Here is a 25,938-nt window from a genome sequence, read left to right on the forward strand (position 1 = left end):
CAGAGGGCTGAGTCACTAATAAGTTACAAAGAGAATTTTGGTAGTGGCAATGTGACTTTTGATAATAAAAAAATCACTGACTCTTCAGCATAGCCTATTGCCAAGGAGAAGGTACAGTAAAAATAATCAGTTATATTTTATTCGTCGAAAAAAAAATATTTTCAATGATTTAATAATGCATTTTCATAATATAGTTATACTGAGATTATATATTTTGCCAAAATTAGATATTTATATTAGGCTATTTAATTGCTAGAAAACGATCTGCCAACTTTGCTAAGCAAGGAAAGGGTAGCTTTGTCTGGTTTGAGGAATGATATACAAGGATAGCAACACCAATGTTAATCAAATGGTGCTATTATAACTTAGATTTTCTACAATAATTATCATTGAGTAGAACTTTCGAGCAGCTAGGATCCTACACTATTGATTCGAGCAATTCGAACAATTGCTACATTCTATATTCGTCCTGACAAGATGTAGACTGTTGTATTCGGGATATCGCAGTTTTTTGTCAAAACAAAAATATGAGAAATAATTTTAAACAAAATAATTTATTTTTGAAATTTTCTAGTAAAAATTTGATCTTTTAGTCACTATTTTATTGCAACAAGATCTTGTTCTTGCACTTGTCAAGAGTTTTCACAGCTGTGGGCTGTGAAAAGGGTATTTTGTTTTGAGTTTTGGTCACCACTGCTTACGTGTTATTTAGATCAAGACTAGGCTGTGTAATGGATTTGTATTTGTAAAATAGAAAATTAAATTGCTTACTTGTGGTTTTTGCAATTTTACAAACATGTAAAATGTTCTCTTTGTAACTATGAAGAAAATCAAATGTGAAAATATTTCGGTAATGTGAATACATCTCTGTTGTGAAGGAACGAGCATACTAAATTATGAAGTCGTATTTTTGTTATTCGGTCTTGTGTATTTTGAGTATTTCTCTTTCTAGAGTGGGTGGTGATGAGCATACACACATAGTAAGTTTTATTTAATTAAAATACTTCATTAATAAGTATCTTATATGCTTCAATAAACTTGTTGTAGCATCTATTTTTTGTATCCCACAACCGCATTCTCAAACTCTATTCAGTATTCTGCTTAGGTTATGTCCTTTGCTATTAGCCCATTCATAGTTATTTAATTCAATTTTTCTTATTCTATTTCAAATAATAATCATTGTGTAAAATTGCTGGAATTCCATAATTACAAAGCATAATGAATCATATACTGCTTTATCATTTAAATTACACAGCCAATTTCCTTGTTGCAATCAAAAAAGTAAAGTTAAGGTTAATAAATTAATCAAACCAATAATATATTCATATTATGTTTATCAGCTTAGATACAATAGTCTATTTACTTGAAAAATATGACGACTTAAATCTAAATTATTTGTCACTGGCACAATGTAAAAGTAAAACGTGGAGCTGGTTCTAGATGACCGGTCAAGTCAATCCCCGACTCCCGGTCTCGATGTAAAGTTCGGAACCTACAAGTTACTAGATTACATATCCTCTAAATATTCCCGATATTGAGAAATATTAAAAAAAGGTACCTATAATAAGGAACAGTTGATCATTAAGTATAGTTAAAATGAGCGTGTTTGTAAATTTTTTGAAAGTTTCCTATGCTAAACTACTCTTAAAGTTTATGTTTTGCACAATTCCAACCCAGTTATTTCGTGAGATGGCCCGGCATCGCCACCATAGTCCTCTCCGTCCTTAGTTGCTACTCGCTCATCAACTTTGGCCTGCCAACGAGCTTGACATGATGGCTCAGGCTACAATACCGGTACATACTCTGTGTGAATTCATAAATTACCTGTTTTAGTCTATAGGCCTATACAACACCCGTTCTCCTTGCTAGTGCATCCGAAAATTTTTCATTATTTGATTTTAACAGTTTGATTTCTTCCTTGTAGTCATTTATATCATCCAGAAGTATTTTAATTGTGACATCAAATTGTTTGTCATGTGTGAGTCTATTTCATCTGTGGGAGTAATGGTGATTTCCTCTGTTTTCACGCCGTCAGATCTATTCAGCAATCCTGAAAAATACATTGCTTTGTCACTCAGCTGCATGTTTCATTTATTACACAGACAGGATTGTGTCATGGGAGATTCATTCCTCATCTGGTCGTATTTCTCGACATAATTCCTTAATTCCTCCTTCTACATTCATGACCAGGGAACTGGATAGATGGCGTCGAATGGTAAGATGACAGGTCAAACTATATTGTCCTTGTGAGCATTAAAATACTCATTGACTGAGTAGAATGGGTTCCTCTTCAGCCAGATCTCAACTCGGTTTTTAAAAGCAATACCCTGCAGGCTCTTCACACCAACAGGCAGGTCATTGTATAGGCGCAGTGCAAATATTGGGAAGGAGTCTTTTCTCTTGTTGGTTCTGCAGCGCGGTCTGTTATGCCTACACATTTTGTATGATACAACTTTCCTTCGTCGCAGTGGCAGGGCACTGCCTTATCATTGTCATAAACTGGGTCTTTGCAGGAGTTGCATAAGTATTGTTTAGAAGTTTTAGATTCATCAATTTTGGTCGATTTTTAGAAATTTCAAAAAACTCCTTGTAAACTTGCTTCCTTGGCGCTCAAAAAAAATTTGTAAAAAGACTGCCATGTGAAGAATATCACAATAGGCTACCGTATTAATTTAACAACTGAAGTGTTAAGATTCAAAAAAATACTCTGACTATTATTTCTAATAGGCTAATAGTAAATATCAATTCATATAAACTATCAATATATACATATAATAACAGTAACACTAGCCGTCAGGCTCGCTTTGCTCGCCATATCCGTCTAGCCAGGGTGGCTCGGGGGTCCAAAAATGAGATCAGCAGGCTCGCTTCGCTCGCCTGCATTTTTCATTTGAGCATTTTTATCATATGTTAGGACGATCCAGTCGGGTGTCCAGACTAAACGTCTGGCCAAACGGATATGGCGAGCGAAGCGAGCCTGACGGCTAGTAATATAATATTCCCAGGAATAGCTCTGATTAAAGTATCAGTGCCCAATCAATTTTTCCGCGATAAATGCATTTCAATCTTCAACTTGGTGACAACCTAACAAAGTCAACTCAACTTAATGCCAACCTGACAAAGTTATTAATTTAGTTACCAGTTAACAACTGTTTCGTAGAGGTACTCTCTTCAGATTATAGTTCTATATTAACATATGGTATGGACATTTTTCAATTATTTAAGTGAATAAGAAGAACATACAAGCTAAAAGACGAACTTTAAACCCTTAAAACCCACCCTTAGAGTTAAAATATTGCCAAAAGATTTCTTAGTGCGCCTCTAAAGGGCCAACTGAACATACCTACCAAATTTGAACGTTTTTGGTCCGGTAGATTTTTAGTTCTGCGAGTGAGTGAGTCAGTCAGTCAGTCAGTGAGTGAGTGCCATTTCGCTTTTATATATATAGATATAAATATCAATATAAACTATCGCTTAAACTGTACTTGTAACTAATATTTTGTCGAACGTGCTATTGAATCTAATAGCAGTCACATAAAAGTAGTACCTGTTAAGTTTTCCATTTTATATTTTAAGGTTAATGCAGAGAAACCTTATCGTCACAACTCTTTTTTAGCATCAAGTAAAAGTGAATACGTATGGCTTTTGTTGGTGGGGAGTAGGCCTACCTTGTGGGAAGGTCCCGACGCCTGAATATATAATTCAAACCGTCAATGGGCCTTACGACTGTCATACTTCAGCCGGGACCGACAGTTTAACGTACCCATCAGATAACACGGGAGTGATCTGCTTAAAAAAATTTTGCTTATGAGAGGGTTTGAACCCGGGATCTCTATGCTGCTATGCAAGCACTCTACCACTAGACCACGGATCACTTTTTAGCATAGTCTTATTCCATTTCAATTCTTTTTATTAATGTCAAACAATGTAATTCTTACAATATTATAGTACGTCACATAGGCTATAAATAATGAAACATAATACATATGTGTTAAACTCATACGGTACATTGCATAAATTACATAAAGTTTCTAATTATAGTTGTGTAACAGTATCACAAATCATAATCATTCTTCTTTCTGTTAACGACTAATTTCTGTTGAACGAATTGATAGTCTATGACCTAAATTTCAATGTTGTTTGAACATCAAACTTCGCCCATGTCAATGTTACTGCAAATAATATTCAAACAAGTGCGATTTCTATGAATCCTTGACAAAATTAATTAACCGTATACCGGGTGATAACATAAATATTGATAGCACGTCGATTTTGATTGAAATACTCAATACAACTTTATAACTTAGAAGAGATTAATTCTGTTCCAGAACACTTTAACTTTGAGTTGAGTTGTGGCATAGAGAAACAATAGCGTAAGTAGATATCCCATGGTATAGGGCGTTTATGTCGCAACTTTTACTGTTATCTCAAGCCGATTATTGTCGATTTTTAATGTTTTTGCGGGGTGACAGTGTATGAACGGCACAATATGAGAGAATAAGTGTGCAGAACGAAAGTCATGGTCTGGAAAGAAGATCCCTGGGTTGATCTACCCCTTCCACAGCATAAAGACGCTACTATGCGTAGCAATAACATTTGATCATTAAGCTGAGTTGTATCCGGGTATTCGAGTCAGCCGTAATTCGCTAATTAGGAATATATCAGTCAGACATGCGCAGTTGGCTTCCTTCAAACCCCGCCCGCCCCACACCGAACATCTAGAGATCTTTTCATCGGTCCAATACGGACACTGAGCACGATATTTAATAGTTGTTTCACAAAATGAGATATGCAACCACTGTTCATAGAAAAGTCTTTATTCGCCAAACATGTACTAATACAATATTGTCAAGTTACATGAAACTATAGTAAGGTCCATGTTATAATGGCAGTGTTTGATTAGCAATGGTATTGCTATACTTGTCTATCATTCAACAAAGCGGGTAGCGCTATCTCTTTCTCGCTCTGCTCTGTTGCCAGATCGTCTTTTAACAATGTAGAATTAATAATTAATTAACAAGATATTCCATCTTGATATTAGGGAAATTATTGGAAAATATAATTCCTCGCTTGATAAAATATAATTAATTATTTTAAACGAGAATGAACAGTTAATATTGCATTAATAAACCTGTATCAGCTACCGTCTATAGAAGGCATTGACAAGAACTGAGGATCGGCAACGTTTTTCTCCTATCTTTCTCCACTGCCATTATGGACTCACTATTAATATTACAATGCTAGACTTCCTTTCAAGATGGAGGATTTTGGCGTCAGGATACTAGCCGACTTTCCATTCTGTTTGTATTCTGTGGTTGTACATCCTCAGCGCTAGCAACGGAAAACAATGGAGGATTGAAAATAATCAACAAACAAACTATGGAGCATTGTCAGTGGATTGAACCAGCTTGGCCAAGGTCGGATTTATTCGATGCTCATCGATGGATTTATTTGGGGTTTTATGAAAATTAAATAATTTATTTCAATTTTTTTTCAGTATGAAGACAACGATGAAGTTGTCCTGTGGATGAATACGGTTGGCCCGTACCACAATCGACAGGAGACTTATGGGTATTTCTCGCTGCCATTCTGTGTGGGATCCAAGGAATCCATCAGCCATTATCATGAAACACTTGGCGAGGCTCTGCAAGGTGTTGAGCTCGAATTCAGCGGGCTTGACATTGAATTTAAAGGTCAGCAATGTTGTAACCATGTTTCATGATAATTATATTGAATAAGGGAAGCTATCTGGCCGGTTACAGAGCTCGACCGACCGTCAGTGCGAACGTCAGTCGCGCTTGTCTTTTCCATAGGTATTTCATGTATCCGTACAGAGCAGGACTGACGGCACGCATGCGCACTGTCAGGACCATTCGTTTTACACGGCGAACGAAGACCATCGGTCGAGCTCGTGCGCATCCATTCCCACGGTCGACTGACGCGCTATTGAAACAAATAGAAGCTTCCAGACCTGTACTGATCAGTAGCCCGATCGCAACATAACCAATCTGCTGACACCTCTGTCGACAATCAGCTGATATTCAATTCAATGATAGTAAAAAAATATATAATATTAACTGATAGACTAATTTTAACTTTAGCTCTAGGAGTTTCAAGTATAATGCCTAGCTTGGCAATATATTTCACTGTACTTACTTTCTGTGTCTGTATTTCCTACGAGCAATTTTAACGATCAAATGTATTTCATTAATAGATGAAAGTATTGAATAGTACCTTCTAAATGTAAAATAAAAATATGAAAGTCGAATATTGTCTTCTTTTTAAGAAACTTCTGAATTTAATGCATTCGCTTTTTGTGCATCTATAACTAACTATACACCGTAATGATAATCGATAGTTCAATAATATCTATCAAAGGTAATATATTCTACTACCATTTAGTTTTTGTTCGTAATAATATCCATCAATTTATATTAAAACACATAATTAAGTACCCCACCCTTTATTATTCTTTTTTCTTTTCAAAACAAGACTTGTTTCAACTCATCTTTTTTTATTTAGGAAAAATGGCTTTAGATGAGTTGGAACTAGTCGTGTTTTGGAAGAAAAAATACAAAGAGTACGGTATTGAAGATTTATATCATATTTTAATAATTTCAAAATAGCCTTATAAAGAGAAGTGATAATTCATATTAATAATGAATTAATAGGTTATTGAATGAATTAATTGCTGGAATAATGATAATTCATTCAACTTTGTCCATTAACTCAATTATATCTAGGCATAATAGTATACAAAGAATCACAGAAGAATTGATATCCAATAGCAATATTTTAATCTATCTTTACATATCTCTGTGGGTTTATAATCACATTATTAACATAAATCAAATACTATCCCTACTAACAAATGCAAATGATTTCACAATATACAATAATACAAATGATTCTACAAAATAAAATATTATAGAACAACTTGATAATTATATGAATGGTTCATGCTTTAATTTTGATTATTCATTAGTGATAGGTGATGTAAATATTGATTTGTTATGTAACTCTAAAAAAACGCATGATTATTTGTCTATTATGAGTTCGCATGGGTTTGAGTCCTTTGTCAATAGAAAAACTCGTCCTGCTTCAAATACTTGTTTAGACCATATTTTTTCTAAATCCAAACATAATGACTCATTAAAAACTGCTGTATTAGAAATGTCAATTACTGATCATTATGCGACTGCTCTTCACGCATCAATTAAAAGAGATGTTTGTTCTCGATCTAGTAAGCCATGTAAGTTTATTGAAGTGAGGAATGTTAATAAAGAAAAGTTGTTAGAGGAGAGTGCTTTAATGAATTGGGAGATTGACGCGAATAGAAGTATTGAAACATTAGTAAATGAATTGTAAATAATGTAAAAACGTGCATCAGTAGAGCAACAATTATTAAAAAGGTTAATTTAACTAAAAAACATTTGAAACCTTGGATGTCCAATGGAATTCTAAAGTCCATAACTATAAGAGATAGATTATATAAAAGATTGAAAAATGAACCATTTAATGTAGAGCTGAGAAGGAAATTCCTGTCTTACAGAAATAGAATAGTAGATCTAATTAGAAAAGCAAAAGATTTATATTATCAATCAGAAATAAATAAAGCTCAAGGTGACCCTAAGAAGATATGGTCTGTGATAAATCAAGCAATTATTGGGGTAAATAGGAATTCACAATTACATGTAAATCAAGATCTAATGCTTTGAATGACTATTTTGTGAATGTGGGTATAAATCAAGCGCAGGAAATTGATATACATGGACAGAATGAAGATCATATTTGGAACAAACAATAGATATTGAAAATGCATTTAATTTCAATTTTGTTACTGAAACAGAAATCAAGGAAGTAATCAAAAGTTTGAATGATAATAAGGCACCTGGATGGGATAACATATCCAACAGCGTGCTAAAACTATTAACTGACACAATCTCTAAACCTCTTTCAGAAATTTTCAATTGTTGTTTTTCATCTGGATACTTTCCCTTGCATTTCAAGCATGCAAAAGTTATTCCTTTACACAAGGGGGGGAGTAAAGAAATACCTCAAAATTATAGACCAATTAGCTTGCTAAGTTCTATTTCTAAAATTTTCGAAAAATTGGTAAAGAAAAGATTAGTTGAATATCTAGATGTTAATAAAATACTTGATAAGAGGCAGTTTGGTTTCCAACAGGGTAGAAGCACAGAGGATGCATTGGAGTCCTTAACTGAGACAATATACAATGGTTTCAAAACAAATAAAAAAACCTTGGTAATGTTTCTGGACCTGGCCAAGGCTTTTGACACAGTACCACATGATAAAATGATCCAGAAACTATCTAATATTGGTATTCAAGGAATAGAGTTAGATTTCTTTGAAAGTTATCTAAGGGGTAGAAGCCAAATCGTTAGCTGTGGTGGTAGTAATAGTGAGATTAGAGATGTGACATGGGGTCTACCTCAAGGGACTGTATTGGGACCAGTTTTATTTTTGATCTATGTTAATAACCTGCCTAGTGTACTGGACTCAGTTGGGTCTAAGACAATTTGTTTTGCTGATGACACAGCACTTATCTTCCAAGAATGTTCCTGGGAAGATGTTATCAAGCAAACAAAAGTGGGTTACTATAAGGTTTCTCAGTGGCTAAAATGTAATTATTTGAGACTAAATCTTGGTAAAACAAAATGTATGACCTTCAGTCCAACAACAAGAGGAGATCTAGATATGAACAGGCTTTGTTTGAATAATGCTTGTAACAGGTATCCATGTGATTCTTGCAATGAGGTTATTGAGAGTGTAAACAATTACAAGTATCTTGGTATTTTTGTTGATAAGCATCTACGCTGGTCACCTCAGATTAGCTACCTTTGTAGAAAATTAAGGGTGGTCAATTTAAAAATGTACATGCTTAGAAGTATTTTGAGTCTAAAATTACTAAAATCTGTTTATTTTGCTCTATTCCAATCCTTAGTTCAGTATGGTAATTCTATATGGGGAGGAACTTTTGATTCAACTTTAAAACCTCTGTTTTACAAAAGTTAGTTATCAAAACAATAATGAGGTATCCGAGAGATTTCCCAAGTGTCACATTGTTTCAAAATTCCAATCTGTTCACTATAAGACAATTGTTCATTTTAAAGACTATTAAGAAACATGTACTCAAATTAAAAAATATTCAAAATTTTCAAAGAGTAACTAGACAAGTCGCTCAAAACTTGATCACAATTGAAAGAGTTGATAGCACCCTATCCCGTAGAAGTATTTCATATTTGAGAAATAAACTCTATAATAAAGTTCCAAGAGGATGGTTGTTAAAGAAGCCTAAAATAAAAGATTTCCATACCTGGGTGAAAGAAAATTATTTTTATTCAATTAATGATTTGGTTTAATATTGATTGATGTTGTATGAATCTTAAATTCAGCTTTATGTATATCTTTAATTTATTGTTATTTCTTAGAATGGAATATTTAGTTGGTTGAATGTTAATTACTGTTAGCCTATATTATAATATTGTAGGATCATTTTATATATTAATATTAATGTATAAGTGAATAAGTTATATTAAGACTCCACGTTGGCGTACAAGTTTTCTTTTGCCGACGTGTAGCACAAAGTTGTCAATTTCCTTTCAGTTGTATTCTGTATATATTTTTGTGCAATAAACGATTTGATTTGATTTGATTTGAAATTTTTCGAATGGTGTAATGAATCTATGCATATCAAATAAAGCAAAGTCGGCCTGAACCACACGTTGCCATATTGAACATGTTCCGGCCTTCTATCTATAGTAGGCTGTGGTGAAACTGATTCATGCATATGCGTATGGTCAGGATGGTGCATACGCACTGACGGTCGGCCGAGCTCTGTAACCGGCCTCAGTAATGAGTATTTAATGAAGAGACTTGTTGTATACCTGAGACCTGTTAGTGTGGGGAAAGGCAAACGATTGACCACATTGTGAAAGAGTGCCCAATCACGGCCTTTAGAGGAGGTACAAAAGAAGACCTCTTGATGGCAATCTCCAGATTCAATAGCCTATCTGAATGGACTGGATATATGTATTTGAATAAATTGTTCTCAGCTACCATTTATGTTTATTTTTATACCTTGGGACAAGGGATCATTCCCATATTATGATCCTGAAGAAGTGAAGATGGAAATTAATACTGATTGATGTCTTGGAAGCCATACGCTAAAAAATAATAGAAAATTCAAATAGCTTTATTTAATAGGTAATTTTTACAAATAATCAGCGAATATTCTCCGGAAATGAAGCATATTACAGCAACATGAAGATTCTAAAGAACAGACTCATCAGTTGAAACACCAAACTTAAGATTTAGTTAACCCTTACAAGACCTGTTGTTACCTATGGCTGTGAATCTTGGACTTTGACCAAGGATGTATGACAATCACAATTTAAGTGTATTTGAACGAAAATTGCTTAGAAAATGTTACGGTCCTGTTGAAGAAGGAGAAGAGTGGAAGGAGAACTAATTCTGAACTTGAAACATTAATAAGAAGCCGTAGTATAGTACGCTTTACGAGGAACAGAGAACGCACAGAGAAGACTAAGGGTCGGTTCCCGAGCTCGGGATTTAGCTAAGTTCTAGACTTTAACCTGCTTTAAACTCTGAAGTCAGAAAATTTGCTTTCCGAGTCAGAGCGTTAACGTAGTTGAGGAATCAAATAGACCCTGGAGTTTAGAGATCACGGTAGACCCTGGAGTTTATAATTTCGCTTTCTGAGTGAAGGGCTTATAAGTCCAGAACTTGACTTAGATTCTCGCCTCTTTCTGAGTCAAGGATTTATCAAAAGCCCAGAACTAAAAACAGCGTTATTTTAAACCCTTTTTTATTATTTTTTTATTCATGTTTCAAAAGGTTAGGGATTGCTTTGAATTTATAGATCTACACAATACAAAGCAATCAAAACGTATTTTCACAAAATAATTGTTACAAAACAGTTTGGAGAGCATTTAAATTATCCCGCAGCAATCAGCTGTTTTGCTATAGGCCTAATGCCAACAATACAACAGCAAAATATTGAGAATTTCCCTCATGTTTACTGCGTTAAAGTCCTGGACTCAAATAAGTCGAGAACTTGATAGACCCTGGAGTTTAGAACATAAAACCGTGACTCAGAAAGTTGATTTAGACCCTTAAACTAAAGACTTTAGTCTTTTTAGGCCCTTTTAGAGCTTGAGAATTTCCCTCATATTTACTTCGTTGAAGTCCTGGACTGAAATAAGTCGAGAACTTGATAGACCACGGAGTTTAGAACATAAACCCGTGACTCAGAAAGTTGATTTAGACCCTTAAGCTAAAGACTTTAGTCTTTTTAGAGATTTTTTAGTCCTGGACTCTGTAAGTCCAAGAATGCCCATTAGAACAAAAGGCAGGGTCTACAAAACATGCATACGACCGGTTTTACTTTATGGAGGCGAAAGATGGGCTTCGTTGAAAACACATGAGCAAAAGCTTCATACTACGGAAATGCGCATGCTGCGGTGGTCAGGAGGAGTTACCCTTAAAGATAAAATCCGTAATAAACATGCACGTGGCAGTTTTAAGGTATCGCCTATTGCTGAGAAACTTAAAGAGTCCAGGCTGAGATGGTATGGTCATGTTATGCGAGGACCCGACGATCACGTGGTGAAAAAGTGCCTCTCCATGGCTACACAAACAAGAAAAAGAGGTAGGCCAAAAACTACCTGGATGACGAATGTCCAGAAGGACATGAAAAATTTGGATCTTTCTAAAAACGATGCCTATAATCGGAAGGAATGGCGCCTCAGGATTGATAAAGCCGACCCCGCATAACGGGAAGTGGCGAGGATGAAGAAGAAGAAGGACTCTGTAAGTCCAGAACTTATAGATCCCGAGCTCAGAAACCGGCCCCTAAGATGGTTCGGACATGTTTACAGGATTAACCTACTCTAGAACATGGTACTTCATAGTGGAGTAGGTAAATTTGCACACGGAAAACACTTAACATGTAGAGGACACATTATAAGAAATTTTTGTAACTAACTATTGTATGTAATTGTAATTTATCTAATATTTTCTGTAATTGATGAATTAGTTTTAGTTTTTTTTGGGAAATAAAATTTATTTATCAATTAATACAGAATGCCAAAAATAGTGTTCAAAGAAAAACTTCACTCGAGTAGGGAAAGTGGGTAACCTAGAATACTATGGGAAGATGCGATCATGGATGATGGATGGGTTATAGAGGATGGAGAAGATTGATTGAAGACAGAGAGGATAGAAGCACTACCTCCGTGAACAAAGCCATAGTGCATTCTGGTGACGTCAGCACAGGTAGGGCTCCTACACCATTAACAATTTTTTGATTTCAGCTGATCTATATCAGCTAGTGTTTTTATTGATGTAGGAGACCTACCTTTGCTGACGTTTCCATCAACCACCTGTCATGCACTACGGCTTTGTTTACGGAGGTAGTGCTTGGAGGGATGTTGTGGAGGAAGCCAAAGCCCGCACTGGGTTGTAATAATAACAATAATAATAAATAGGTATCTTCTATAGGGAATTTAAATTTTAAAGGTTTATCTTTTATATTCAGTTTGTCCTCTTATACGGATGTTGTTGCTTGGGGATATTCGAATTGACTACCGATATTTAAGTGGCACTATTATAGAGCTATCTATTATATTATTGTGTAGCGTAAACACTAGAAATGTAACTGGTTGAAAAATATACGTATATATGGTTTTACTTCTATCATAGCCTATTACCTGTCGCTCAAAAGTATTAGAAGTATTAAATATTCATTTCCTTATTTTTTTCATCTTGCTTATAAGGTTTGTAGCCGTATTATTCTTTTTTTTTGCTTCTTTGATCTTATCATTCCGTCATAAACTTTTTATTTATTTTCTAACAGATCTTTGTTATTTTAAGAATGCTCTACTTTTAAGTTCATTCAACTAATCCATTTATTATTATGATTATTTTCACTATTTTTTTCATTTAAAATATGATATTGTTTTATTTTCTTTTACTGAGTATCCTTGTTAAATTATAATTAAGCATTGTATTAGAGTGTTAAGTGTAAGAGAGGGCTGACTGCGCCCCAACTTCACCCTTCTTGGTCAAGATAAAGGCAGTCATTTTATTCTATTCTATTCCCTCAAAACATTCAATCGCGAAAAGATATTTGAATAACCATGTTGTAGTTTATATACTGTGTTGAAGAGTAAATATTAAAAAAATCAGCACCTGATTAACATTGGTTAGCTATTCTTGTCTGGCATTAGACAAAGCAGATAGCTCTATCTTGTTCCAAAACTCCGCACCGTTGCCAACTCGTTGTTGCTATAAAGAAATACAGCCTAATGAGTTACTATGAAGAGATAATAGATTACTGAACTACATTAAATAATGAAGGACTGAAAATTTTGTGAAGTGAACAACTACAAGACTAGACCTATTTCGGACTATGTGTAACCTTATCTAAATTTGGGAGAGGAATAGCACAAGGTTACCTTATTTTTTCTATCCCTATAATTTTTATGATGTACTTATTGTATAAATTGATAAAGAATGAACTACCAACATATTTAATATTGCTATGATGGAATATAGCCCAATGTACTTACTACTAAAATATTTCATCTCAATAATTTTGAAAATGTATTAAGAAATCATAAAAACATGTATTCTTTGACGAATTAAATATATTCGAGATAGAATTGGCCATTATTAACAAGAATCAAAAATTGATAAAATGCTAGATATACCGGGATAACTTGAAACATAGCTATCTACTATAGAAGGCGGTGGGAATAGACAATTGGCAACTATGCCTTCCTATCATTTTCACTGACTTCATAACGAGAATCTCACTATATAAGGACTACCTAGTCTGAGGAAAATTGTGATGTTGTTTCAATAGTTTTAGTTTTTAAATGTTGTTTAAATAGTTTTATTAAATCTAGTTTATTTTTTATGTTTAAATAGTTTTGTTGTTTAATTAGTTTTAGTTTAAATATCATAATTTTAATAACCAACTTCCTGTTTTATTGAAGTTTTTCAGTTTATCTTGCGATAGTTTACTTAAATTTTTATTTAATCTACGGTATTGTTTTCGAACATATTCTAATCGCATTTTTTCATTTTCTTTTCAGCGGACATATCAAGAACGCCATACTGCGAAATCAAACTTACTGATGAAAAATTGAAAGCTTTCGTGTATGCTGTAAAAAACCACTACTGGTATCAGATGTACATCGATGACCTTCCAATCTGGGGTAAATGATCACAACATTAATTTACTTGAAAATTCGATGTGTTAGTTTATACCGGTTGCGGCAGCAAAACTTCCTTTTTAAAAGTGAACGCCATTCAGTCAGCTGATGTCTTAGTAGAGCAAATTTGGTCTCGTTAGAGAGGTCAGATCATAGAGTTTTCTTCCCGACATGTTCATTCACCATTGGAACAATGAGAAGCGTGCATTTGCCGTTGAGACTTGCTTTTGAGCGGATGTTCTATGATCACAACCCAGCGTGCATTTCGAAATCGCTTTAATTCAGCCCCTTTGGCTACTGTCCCGGACTGGAAATCAATTTTTACGTGGGTCACTATGTTCAGACAAACTGCAAGTGCGACAAGACAAATAACTGAAGTCCCTCGGCCCATCAGGTCACCTGAGAACATTGAGGCAGCAAGAGTTTCAATGTTGAGATCACCACAGCGTTCTGCGCGCAAACATGCGTCTGCTCTTGGACTTTCCGATCGTTCTGTGAGATGAATTCTTCATGATGATCTTCATTCCCATCCATACAAGATCGCAATTGTGCAGGAACATTCTGCAATTGAGGGAAGACTTTCCAGGGTGCCTCATCTCAATTAGGAGCGATTTGGAGTGGCCAACCCGATCTCCAGATTTGAACCCTTGTGATTTTTTCTATGGGGGTTTTTAAAATCCCTTGTTCATTTGATCCGTCCAAAGACCCTACAAGATTTGAAGACCAATATCAGGGAAGAAATTGCTAAGATAACGCCTGCAATGCTGGCAGGAGTCATGACAAACGCCAGAAATCGGTTTACTCAGTGTATGGAGAATGGGGGACGTCACCTACCTGATTTGATATTCAAAACTAATTGAAACAAAACTTTATATATGTGTCTACATTACAAAAAATAAATACAAACTTTCTGATCCATATAAGGACTTTTATTTACTTTAAAAAAAGAAAGTTTCGCTGCCGCACTCTGTAGATGTCGTATTCCCAATTCAACTCCATCCCATGAAGATTGCATTAATGTATCGGCCAACCTTTCTCTGTTTTCTGCTACAAGACTGAGATATTTAATGAATAATTTCAGCAATAAATTGTACTTCGAACATAGTAGTACATTATCTCTGTACTTTCATTCTTTGTACTATTGACTGGATTTCTGCTCTAGACTGTTGTATGAGAAAGTATATTGGTGTATCACATACCCGCCGCTAGGCATGGATGTTAAATCATCTCATCAAATCAATCAGCCACTCACTTATCATTACCCACGACCAACCTAAACGCTCATGTGGGCATCAAAAAAATATAGTCCATATTATAAATAGATGCTTTTCAACTGTTTTATAAGTTCGATTAATTGATTGCTCAATTAATTTAGAAATATTGGGGACCGAGCTTCGCTCTGGCTCACAAAAGCATAAACAATTTATTACGAAAGAAGAAATTATAATAACATTCATACTATAGTTCATACAGAAATGTTCTATCTAATCACAGTAAATTGAGATTAATTCCTAGAGGAATGCAAAAATTTCCCTCACAAAGGCCCGGTTGCACAATACAGAAATGTTCCTATCTAATCTTAGTAAATTGAGATTAATTCAAAGAGGAATGCAAAAAAAATCCCTCACAAAGGCTTGGTTGCACAAAAGCTGGTCAAATTTTAATCCTGATTAATTTCACGTGAACCAAATCAGAGAAGACCATTTCAAAAAGATACTGGAATAATTCAGGATTGAAAATAACCCGGCTTTTTTGCAACCAGCACTAAGTACCTGATTGAATGATTACAGAAGTAATTAGATACTGGAAGTAATTAGATATTAGTAAGTAGATACTGGAATAATTCAGGATTGAAAATAACCCGGCTTTTTTGCAAGCAGCACTTTTGTACCTGATTGAATGATTACAGAAGTTCAACAGCTGAGTCATAATTTTGACACAGTCCCACACACATGAACTCGCTCACTCAATTCCATCATCAACAGACGACGAAATAATTATTATCAGCTGTTTTTCCAAGGATGAATAATAATTATCCTTTTAATGTCCTTCAGCGAGTTTTTCCAGGGATGAGACCTAGTGCAATCGGATTTTTATATTATAAACCTACTGTTATGAATTTTGTGAGAATCGTTAGAGCCGTTTTCGAGATTCGGTGAAATTCAAACATATAAACATCTAAACATATAAACAGAAATTGTTCGTTTAATAATATAGGATAATATAAGAGTATAGTCGATGTTATAAATAGTTGACTACAGATTTTTCTGTTTTAAAACTTACAAACCCATAGGATTTGTCATTCGATTTCCAAAACCAATTCCAATATTTACTTCAATCAATCAATCATATTTATTTCTTCATCAAATGTACAAGTACATTGAATATTGTCACATTACACATGTTGCCACATTAAACAGAGAACATTAAAAGAACAAACCAACACCAAATACAGTCAATGTTGTAATCGCATAAAAAACTCCTGACAAATTCCTGAAAGGAATACAAAGACATTCCCACCAGATAGTCCTTCAGATGAGCTTTAAAACATCTTATATTGTCTATAGACTTCAAATTACTGTGCAGCATGCTAAAGTATCTATCACCCATATAAGTTGTCCTTTTTTAAATATTTCCAAGTTATGTCTTTGAACAATTCTTCCTGATCGAGTATTATGACAATGTGATTTACTATTTCTTAGTTCAAAATCAGTAGATTTTCTATAGTACATGAAAACTATCAATTAATTATCAAAATGATTGCACAAGGAAAAAGACGAATTGATAAGAATTGAAACACTTAATTACTAGAATTATAAAAACTTATCAATGTGAGTCAATTTTGGATGGACACGTTGATACTTAATTGAGCAGTAATTTGAACATGCCAAAAAGTACAAATTTTAATTTGTCTTATAAATTTGAACGTTAAAGCTGGAATATCAATGTGGTCTTTTTTCCTTGTATCATAAGTTGAATATTGGATATTTTCTTCAAGTTATGAAGAGTATCTCTAGTATGCATGATTACATTAAATATAATCGAAGATTCTTGAAAAAATAGCTGATGATTGATGTGTGAGCACACACTAAAGCATGCTCCTGTAAAATTTTAATTTTTATTTAAATAAAGTGGATTTTTGAGAACATTTCAAGTCTCTTCAATTATGGAAAAGTTTCACAACATCTTGTTTTTTTAAGAGGTCGACAGTGATGTAGATACCGTACATCTCAATATTCTGATAGCCTTTTTCTGCAACAGTAGGAATTTATTAATGTGGCAGCTGTGTCCATATACTAAAATTATGTATGCAATTATGCTTTGGAAAAAAGCAAAATACGAATTTCTGAGTTATTTTTCCGGACAAGATTCTTCAACTCCCTTAACAAATAGATAACTCTAGATAACCTAGCAGAAACGAAATTTATGGGGATTCCCAGGTCAATCTGTGATCAAACATTAAGCCCAAGAACGTCAAACTATTTTTATTGTTATATGTGTAATCCCTGAGACTAAATGTCATACATGAGCTGAGATTTATCAGCTTTAAAAAAAAAAAAAATATTCTATTTTATTCTTATCCTCGTTCAATTTAAAGCTATTCGCTTTGAACCACTTGAAAGCTTCTGCCAAGGTATTAACTGTCATATTATGTAAAGTGTGTGCATCTGAATGAGAATTAAACTTTGTATCACAAATTGAATAAATCTGTTTCAATTATTGAAATTATGGTCCACTGATTAATGCCCGGTTGCAGAGTCGTTACATAAAATCAAACATAGCTATGTGAGACCAACGTTAGTAGACAGAAGGTTGATCACTCACAGGTGTAAGATTCGAAGTGGAGGGGGGGAACGCCAGCGTGACGTCACATGTAGTAAAAATGTGATGGAGTAACCACACTGAGCATACAGTTTATTCACTGTATCTTCAAATAAATCGTCGTTTATTGCCCTCAAGATTGACCTAGAACTTGAAAATTCTCCATACTTATAGCGAATGAATCACCAATTCTAATGATTTTGTTAAATATTCAAAGTTCATTCAACTTGTATGAATAAAATGAAGTTGAAAGTTTTTCAAGAATCTAAAAAACGTGACACGAAAAAGTTAATAAGCTGTAAAAGCGTTAGTAGACAACGTTATACTATTATAATTTCAGATTAACACATGAAAAATATTGAAAAATTAATGCATTGCAATAAACCGATAAACCGATCCCGATAAATTTCGTTCATATAAATGCACTGAACACATGCTGGTATTGAGCACATGTTCTTCGAGAATCAAAATATCTCATCCCCGAAATTCACTAGTTGATGTATAGCCAAACTACAAAATATAAACACGACCTAGAAGATGAAGAAACCTCGAGGGTTTGAAAAGGAAAGTTAGGAGGGTGGGGTTTTTGCTTTTATATGGCGAAATGCTTGTATTATTTAAGTGTTTTGATAATTATTGTAAGGCAGAAACAGAAAGCTTCCATGTCAGAAAATGTTTGTGTTACATAATTTGACTATACGTCACCCTATGATTTTCAAAAATGCGATATTTTGCCTACTCTGTACTACAGCCTACGTCACGGCTGCAGTTCCCCCACTCCAATTGCATTTCAACTAAAATACTATAGATGAGTGGCCAACCTTCTGTCTACTAACTTTGATGTGAGACATAGTTTAAAATCACTTACATAAATGGTTGGTCGTTGCTCAGTCGTTTGCCGAAGCCCATTTAGAATTAATCTAGAATTCAAAATCTAGAATTAGCATCACACATAAGTCACACTGCAGCACTATTCACTTTTTTTGTACATTTCCGTACATGCTTCTATCCAACCAATGTCTTGGCATCGGAGAAAGTTTCAATCGACATCACTGTGAACAGAACTAAAAGACCTCACATAAAATTGATAAACAATATGGCGAATCTTGGCTTTTGGCGAGATTTCTCACCATATTTAGCGATTTGGAGGTTATAAACAACTTAAAAAAGATTACTACAACATTACTTACAAACATTACAAAAAATTACTTATTATACAGATGGTTTTCCGTAAACATATTTCAAAAAATGCTATCACAACCTCTAATATGCATTTGGCGGGAGTAGATATCCTATTATATTAAGCGAGCAATTTCTGTATTTATATATCTGGTTATTTTTATATCTGGCTATTTTTATATCTGGTTATTTATGTTTAACGGATCTCGAAAACGGCTCTAACGATTTTCACGAAATTTGGAACATAGTAGGTTTATGATATGAAGATTGGATTGCACTAGGTCTCATACTTGAGAAAACTCGCTGAACGACATTAAAAGGATAATTCATCCTTGCCTGAAACAGTTGTGGATAGTAAAAAAGTGAGTATGTGAAAAATCAAAATATCGCATTCCCGAAATTCATAACATGACGTATAGCCAGCTGTGAAATATAAACACGATCGTTCGTAAATTCCAAATTAGATTATGGGATTGCATGTTGGGCTTCAACATACATTTCTCACTTTAAATCAATAATAACATTACAAAAGGCAGCAATTAGGGTCATAGTTGGGGTTCATAGACGAACACATTCTTTTCTTTACTTTAAACAAATGAATGCATTTCCTCTTCGATATTTGTATGTTTTCAAGGTGCTGGCTCTGTTTTACAGGATGAGTGAAAGCTATGATCAACCTATAATAATTGAGAATAATCATACCCAGCAGACACGTCAGGCAACTCTGGGTTTGTTGAGAGGACCTAGGGCAAAATGTACTCTTTTCCAAAAAAGCTTTCTGTTTCTGGGCCCCAAGTTTTATAATATTCTGCCACCTGACATGAAAAGTATAAATGCATATAGAAAGTTCAAATCGAAATTGAGGCCTTGGCTTTTTGAATATCTTCCAGATGATGTTGAGCAATGGTTTACTGTCTTGAGATGAGCCCACATAGACCAGCACTTTGAAATTATCAATTTCAGATTTTTTTCTTTCCTATTTATTAATTTCAATTATCGAATTAAATTTGTTTCATCTTGATCTTTTGTTCAGTTGACCGATATCTGAGTCTTGCCCTGATAATTAATTATTGTGTGTGTGTGTGAGAGAGAGTGAGTGTGCGTTTGTTATTTGCAACTAAAATGTATTATTGACTCCTACTTGCACTCAAGTGTTATTATTTACCACTTTGCAAGTAGTAATTTGTTTCACTTGCCCTAATCATCATTTGTTTCTAATATTTTACTTAGTTAGGCTAATTGCAAAAAGATCAAAATTTTATTTTACTGTACGTGGTTATAATTCTATGTATTTTTCTGATATTATGCAGTTGTAAATTTATTTGAACTACTACATTTTTTTTTTAAGTTGATATGTAAAACTTTTTTGTTATGAGCAAGTGAAATAAAAATATTCTATTCTTATTCTATTCATTTTAGAGAATTGTGTTCTGTTTATCAATAAATAAAAATAACGAGCGATATACAACTTTAACAGCACGACTTCGGGCGTTAAAGCTATCGTTTTTACCTATTGGAGATATCAATAAGCTCTTTCTGACGACTGTGCAACGAAATCATGAGTCTAATTGGGCGTTTTTGGTTTTATGGGAGCTATAGTTCTCTTTGACATCTGTGAAACGGAAAGTGAATTTATGGCTTCGTAAATGAGTTAACTGCCTGTTTTTAACTTTATTTGACGACTCTGCAACCGGGCATTATATAAATAAAAATAGGCCTAAAACCATCATCGATGAATTAAAATATTTATGCTAAATTTCAAGCCAATTATGGCCGGTTGCAGAGATAAATTTAAAATCAGGCATTTAACTTATTTGTGAAGCCAAAACTCCACTTTTCGTTGCACAGATGTCAAAGTAAACTATAGCTCCCATAAAACTAAAAACGCCCAATTAAACACATGATTTCGTTGCACAGTCGTCAAATAGAGCTTATTTATGTCTCCAATCGCTAAAAACGGTCATTTAAGTTATGGGCCCGAAGTCATGCTGTTAAATCCAATATCTACTCTCACCACATGCATTTTAGAGGTTGTGATAGCTTTTTTTGAAAGATGTTCACGAAAAACCATCTGTATATAAGTAAATTATTTTCCTCTCCCTACGGTGTGTTTTTCAAGTTGTTTATAAGCTCCAAATCGCTATGACACCAAATAAATATGGTGAGAAATCTCGCCAAAAGCCAAGAGTCGCCATATGGTTTATCAGTTTTATGTGAGGTCTTTTAGGTCTGTTCACAGTGATGTCGATTAAAACTTTCCCCGATGCAAAGACATTGGTTAGATAGAAGCATGTACGGACAAAAGTGAATAGAGCTGCAGTGTGACCTATGTGTGATGCTAATTCGAGATAATTATAGCTAAATGGGCTTCCGCAAACGACTGTGCAACGACCAACCATTTATGTGAATGATTTTAAACTATGTCTCACATAGCTAAGTTTGATTTTATGTAACGACTCTGCAACCGGGGATCAGTTCAGTAGTTCAGACGTGATGATGCGTCAAACATGTAACTCGTATTCCTTACATGTACGAGTATTAGCCAATTCCTGAATTGCTGTGTATGTTTTGCAGGTATTGTCGGTGATGAAGGAGGCCACAATAATGAAGTTGGTTACTACATTTGGACGCACAAGAAGTTGGATATGGGTTACAATGGAAAGCATATAGTTGACGTCAACCTCACATCTGAAAATAAAGTCAAGCTAGAGTTGAATGCTTTCATTCCCTTCACCTATGAAGTCAATTGGTATCGGTCTAACACCAAATTTGAGGACCGATTTGATAAATATCTCGATCCGAATTTCTTCCAGCACAGAGTAAGTAGTACAGAATATGTTACATATTTTGTGAATTTATTTATACACTAGCACGAACCCCGTGCTTCGCAAGGGTCCAAATAAAAACTTGACCTACTGAAATCTTTAAGAATTGAAGATAGGCATATAACCATCCTCGTTGAATAAAGAATCTATAAGCAAAATTTCAAGTTAATCATCCCAGTGGCTCAGACTTGATGATTCGTGAATTTTCTCGTACATGTATAAGCCAGTTGCTTTGGCCTGTGATCTGTATAATGTCCTGTAACATCTTATCAGTGATACATAACATAGCTAATAACATCTTATCAGATCATTGATACATGGGCTGCCAGCATTAATTTGTATCAAAACTTCTGTATCGAAAAATGAGCTTCCTGTATCGAAAAACATATGCTACCTGCTTATCAATATCTCTATGAGCTTCCTTTATACAAACACATTTTACAACAATGTATGTCATATGAAATATTGTATGTCGCATGAATGAGATTTGAACATTAATTCTCGAGAATTCTTGTGCTTCGAGGTGCACAAGATTGATATTTTTAGAATCTATGTGCAAAATTTGGAGTTCTAAATCATTCCCGTTTTTCCGGTATGCAATCCACAAGTTGACATGTTTTGATGCGAACAAACACAACCCTACTCTCTCTTATTGTATAGATTGATACAAGGTTACAATGTAATTCTCAACTATGATTGATTGGGAATGGAACAACAGGCTTAAAGCCCAAAACTGTTCCTTTCCCAAATTTAGAAAGAAATTGATAAATTTGTATAAATTGATTTTGATTTTATTATACTTTTTAGAATAGAATATGTCAAGTTCTTAAATCATCACTTGTGATAAATACTCGTAAATACTGATAAAGGTGCTCACTAGTTTTCGTTTCATTATTACAGCAGCTTCAATGTAGGGAGTGAAATTTTCACTATTGCAACAAGTGTCAACTCAGCGGTTCTACACTTTCAAAAGAGGGGATAAAGATGTGCACTTTTGCAATGTTTACCATCTAACTAGTCCAAATTAAGTTGCTAAGTAAAAAATTGTGTCACAAACACCCCCTTCGAATTTCATTGTTGAATGATCAAATAGTTGTTGCAGCATTGAAAATTTTAGACCTATGCGCCTCAAACACACGTAGTTCGCTTTACATAATCTAATGTTATCCTTATTATATCTGTATTATAATTATTCTATATGATGAACTATCAGCTGATGAAATGCAAAATGCGGGTTTTTGTGGCGCTCAAGCACTACCTCCGTAAACAAAGCCGTGGTGCATTTGTGTGACGTCAGCACAGGTAGGGCTCCTACACCAATAAAACACTAGCTGATATAGATCAGCTGAAATCAAAGAATTTTTATTGGTCTGTGCTGACGTCACACGAATACGCTACGGCTTTGTTTACGGAGGTAGTGGCTCAAGTCTGTATGCACCTTCATATATCGATGTATCAAGTCAAAACCACAACTTGTGTGATTTTTCTCTGTAAATTCTGCATCCAATCAATACCTCTCTCATCTATGAGCATTTTAACCTTTGAGATTACCGTATCAATATCCAGTAAAATGTTGTATAATTTGATTCCTTGATACTGCATCTTAGTCTAAGTCTGCATCTATATAGTCCAAAGTTCCCTAATGGGAAACCGGACACTAAGGTTATAGTGAGCACAATACTTTAATTTTACACTTTTCACTTCGAAATAAAGTTCTTTTTGCTTTTTTTCACGCGAACTGCTTCCTTGCCATTTGATTTTCCGTGTAATGGAGATTTCAATTGGCCTCCTCGCTCACCGGACCACACAGTATTTGACTTTTTCTTATGATGCTGTTTAAAAGCAAGGGTCTGCATAGACAAACCCCGGACTATTCAGTAGTTGAAGGCAGCAATTCACAACGAAGTCACATCAATTCCTTGAGCGGGCAATGCAAAACGGTTTTTTAGATTGAATCTCCTTTAATCAAATAGTTAAGTTACAGACATTTCAAAATTAAACTTCCCTTGTAACTACACGTTTTTCTCTTTATTCAAATCTAATACCTATGGAATTGACAGTTTGACAAGTATTTTAAAACCACCCGATCTATAGTGAGGTCCACTTTATAATGGCAGTGGAGAAAGATAGGAGATCTTGTGTCTTGTCAATGCCTTCTATAGACGGTAGCTAATACAGGTTTATTGATGTAATATCAACCGTTCATTCTCGTTCAAAATAATAAATTATAGAATGAGTGAGTGCTGCTATCCAGAGAATGTCTGTTTGGTGTAAGGGTAAGCATTCTTGACCGGCAATTAGGAGGTACTGGGTTCGATTCCCGGGTTGACAAATATTTTTTGAATAGTAGTGCTCATCGAATTTCCATCTAGCTTTTTACCCTGTTGTCAATATTTGCAATAGCAGAAGTCTTCGGGGTGAATTACAGCATTTAATTTGAATAATAATTATCCATTCGATTTAATGCTCGTCCTATAAACCGGGTGTTAGTTTATTCTCTGGTTGAATCATTACTTAATTCAAGGGCTAAGTTGAGGATAAATTATTTCAAGGGTCTGGCATTTTGACTATAGAACAAATAGAGCAATCAAAAGATGAATTGACACTTGATTTCAGAAATGAATTGAGAATTGGTGTTACCAATATTTTTAGAATATATTGGATGTGATGAGATACACATGTGTGATTAATACTAGCTTAGTAGAGTTCACTAACCATAGTTCCAAAAGGTATAGCACGATTACAGCATTTAATTTGGATTTTCGTTTAGTAATAATAATAATACATTATATTTTATTAAGCGAAAAATGATATTTTTCAATAATTTCATAATGAATTTTCATAATTAAGATGAAATATTTTGTTTATTATTTACTCTACATTGTTGAAAGACGATCTGGCAACAGAGCAAAGCGAGAAAGAGATAGCACCATCCGCTTTGTTGAATGATAGACAAGGATAGCAATACAATTGCTAATCGAACACTGTCATTATAACGTGGACCTCACTATAGTGATGTGCTTGAGTTGGCAATGTGAAACGGTTTTTTAAATTGAATTTCCTTTAATCAAATAATTAAGTTACAAACTTTTTTTGAATTAAATTTCCCTTGTAACTACACGCTTTTTACTTTATTCAAATCTAATACCTATGGAATTGACAGTTTGACAAGCATATTAAAATCACCCGATCCATCTGCGTCACCTTGTATAATAACATTGTCAGTCTTTCTACCATATGATCATTGAAATTTAATAATTAATTATAAAAAAACAATTGTTGATGCTAGTTAAACGTTAATTACATATTTACTCCATTTCAGATTCATTGGTTCAGTATATTCAACAGCTTCATGATGGTGATTTTCCTGGTTGGATTGGTGTCCATGATTCTTATGAGAACTTTGCGGAAAGACTATGCACGTTACAGCAAAGATGAAGAATTGGATGACATGGTAAGACTTATGACATCTGCTTTTACTCTTATTAGAATAGAATAAGTTTTATTGTAACCGCTTCTGAGGTCTTCAGAAGCATTACCTCCGTCACAATGTACAGCAAATGTCACACATACAATACAATAATTGGAAAGATACTATTCTAAAAGATATACAATATCATAATATATTAATATCATGTCCAAACAAAGAAATGTATTAAAAAATATATATATTCAAATATAAGATATTCTGGTCTTGAAATATAATGCAGTCACACAAATAAAAACGAACAAACAAAAATGAAAAGTAGCAGTAGTTGATACAGTATTTACTCTTAATGTAGGTACCTCAACATAATATTAATAATTTTACAAAGTCCTAGCCAGTTCATAGAACTCCTGGAAAGTGTAAA

General features: G+C 34.2%; 1 protein-coding gene across 1 annotated transcript in view; it reads left to right on the forward strand.

The window, feature by feature from the left end:
* Nucleotides 1-643: 643 nt before the first annotated feature.
* The window catches only part of LOC111043548 (transmembrane 9 superfamily member 3), a 55,100-nt gene continuing 29,805 nt past the window's right edge, over nucleotides 644-25,938 (forward strand). Inside the window, exons 1-5 of the mRNA XM_039420383.1 lie at nucleotides 644-980; nucleotides 5,498-5,693; nucleotides 14,142-14,264; nucleotides 21,837-22,081; nucleotides 25,410-25,541. Coding sequence (XP_039276317.1) covers nucleotides 897-980; nucleotides 5,498-5,693; nucleotides 14,142-14,264; nucleotides 21,837-22,081; nucleotides 25,410-25,541 — 780 coding nt within the window. The 5' untranslated portion in view covers nucleotides 644-896. The remainder of the gene's footprint in view (nucleotides 981-5,497; nucleotides 5,694-14,141; nucleotides 14,265-21,836; nucleotides 22,082-25,409; nucleotides 25,542-25,938) is intronic.

Source organism: Nilaparvata lugens, chromosome 2, assembly GCF_014356525.2.
Source record: "Nilaparvata lugens isolate BPH chromosome 2, ASM1435652v1, whole genome shotgun sequence".
Taxonomy (NCBI): domain Eukaryota; kingdom Metazoa; phylum Arthropoda; class Insecta; order Hemiptera; family Delphacidae; genus Nilaparvata; species Nilaparvata lugens.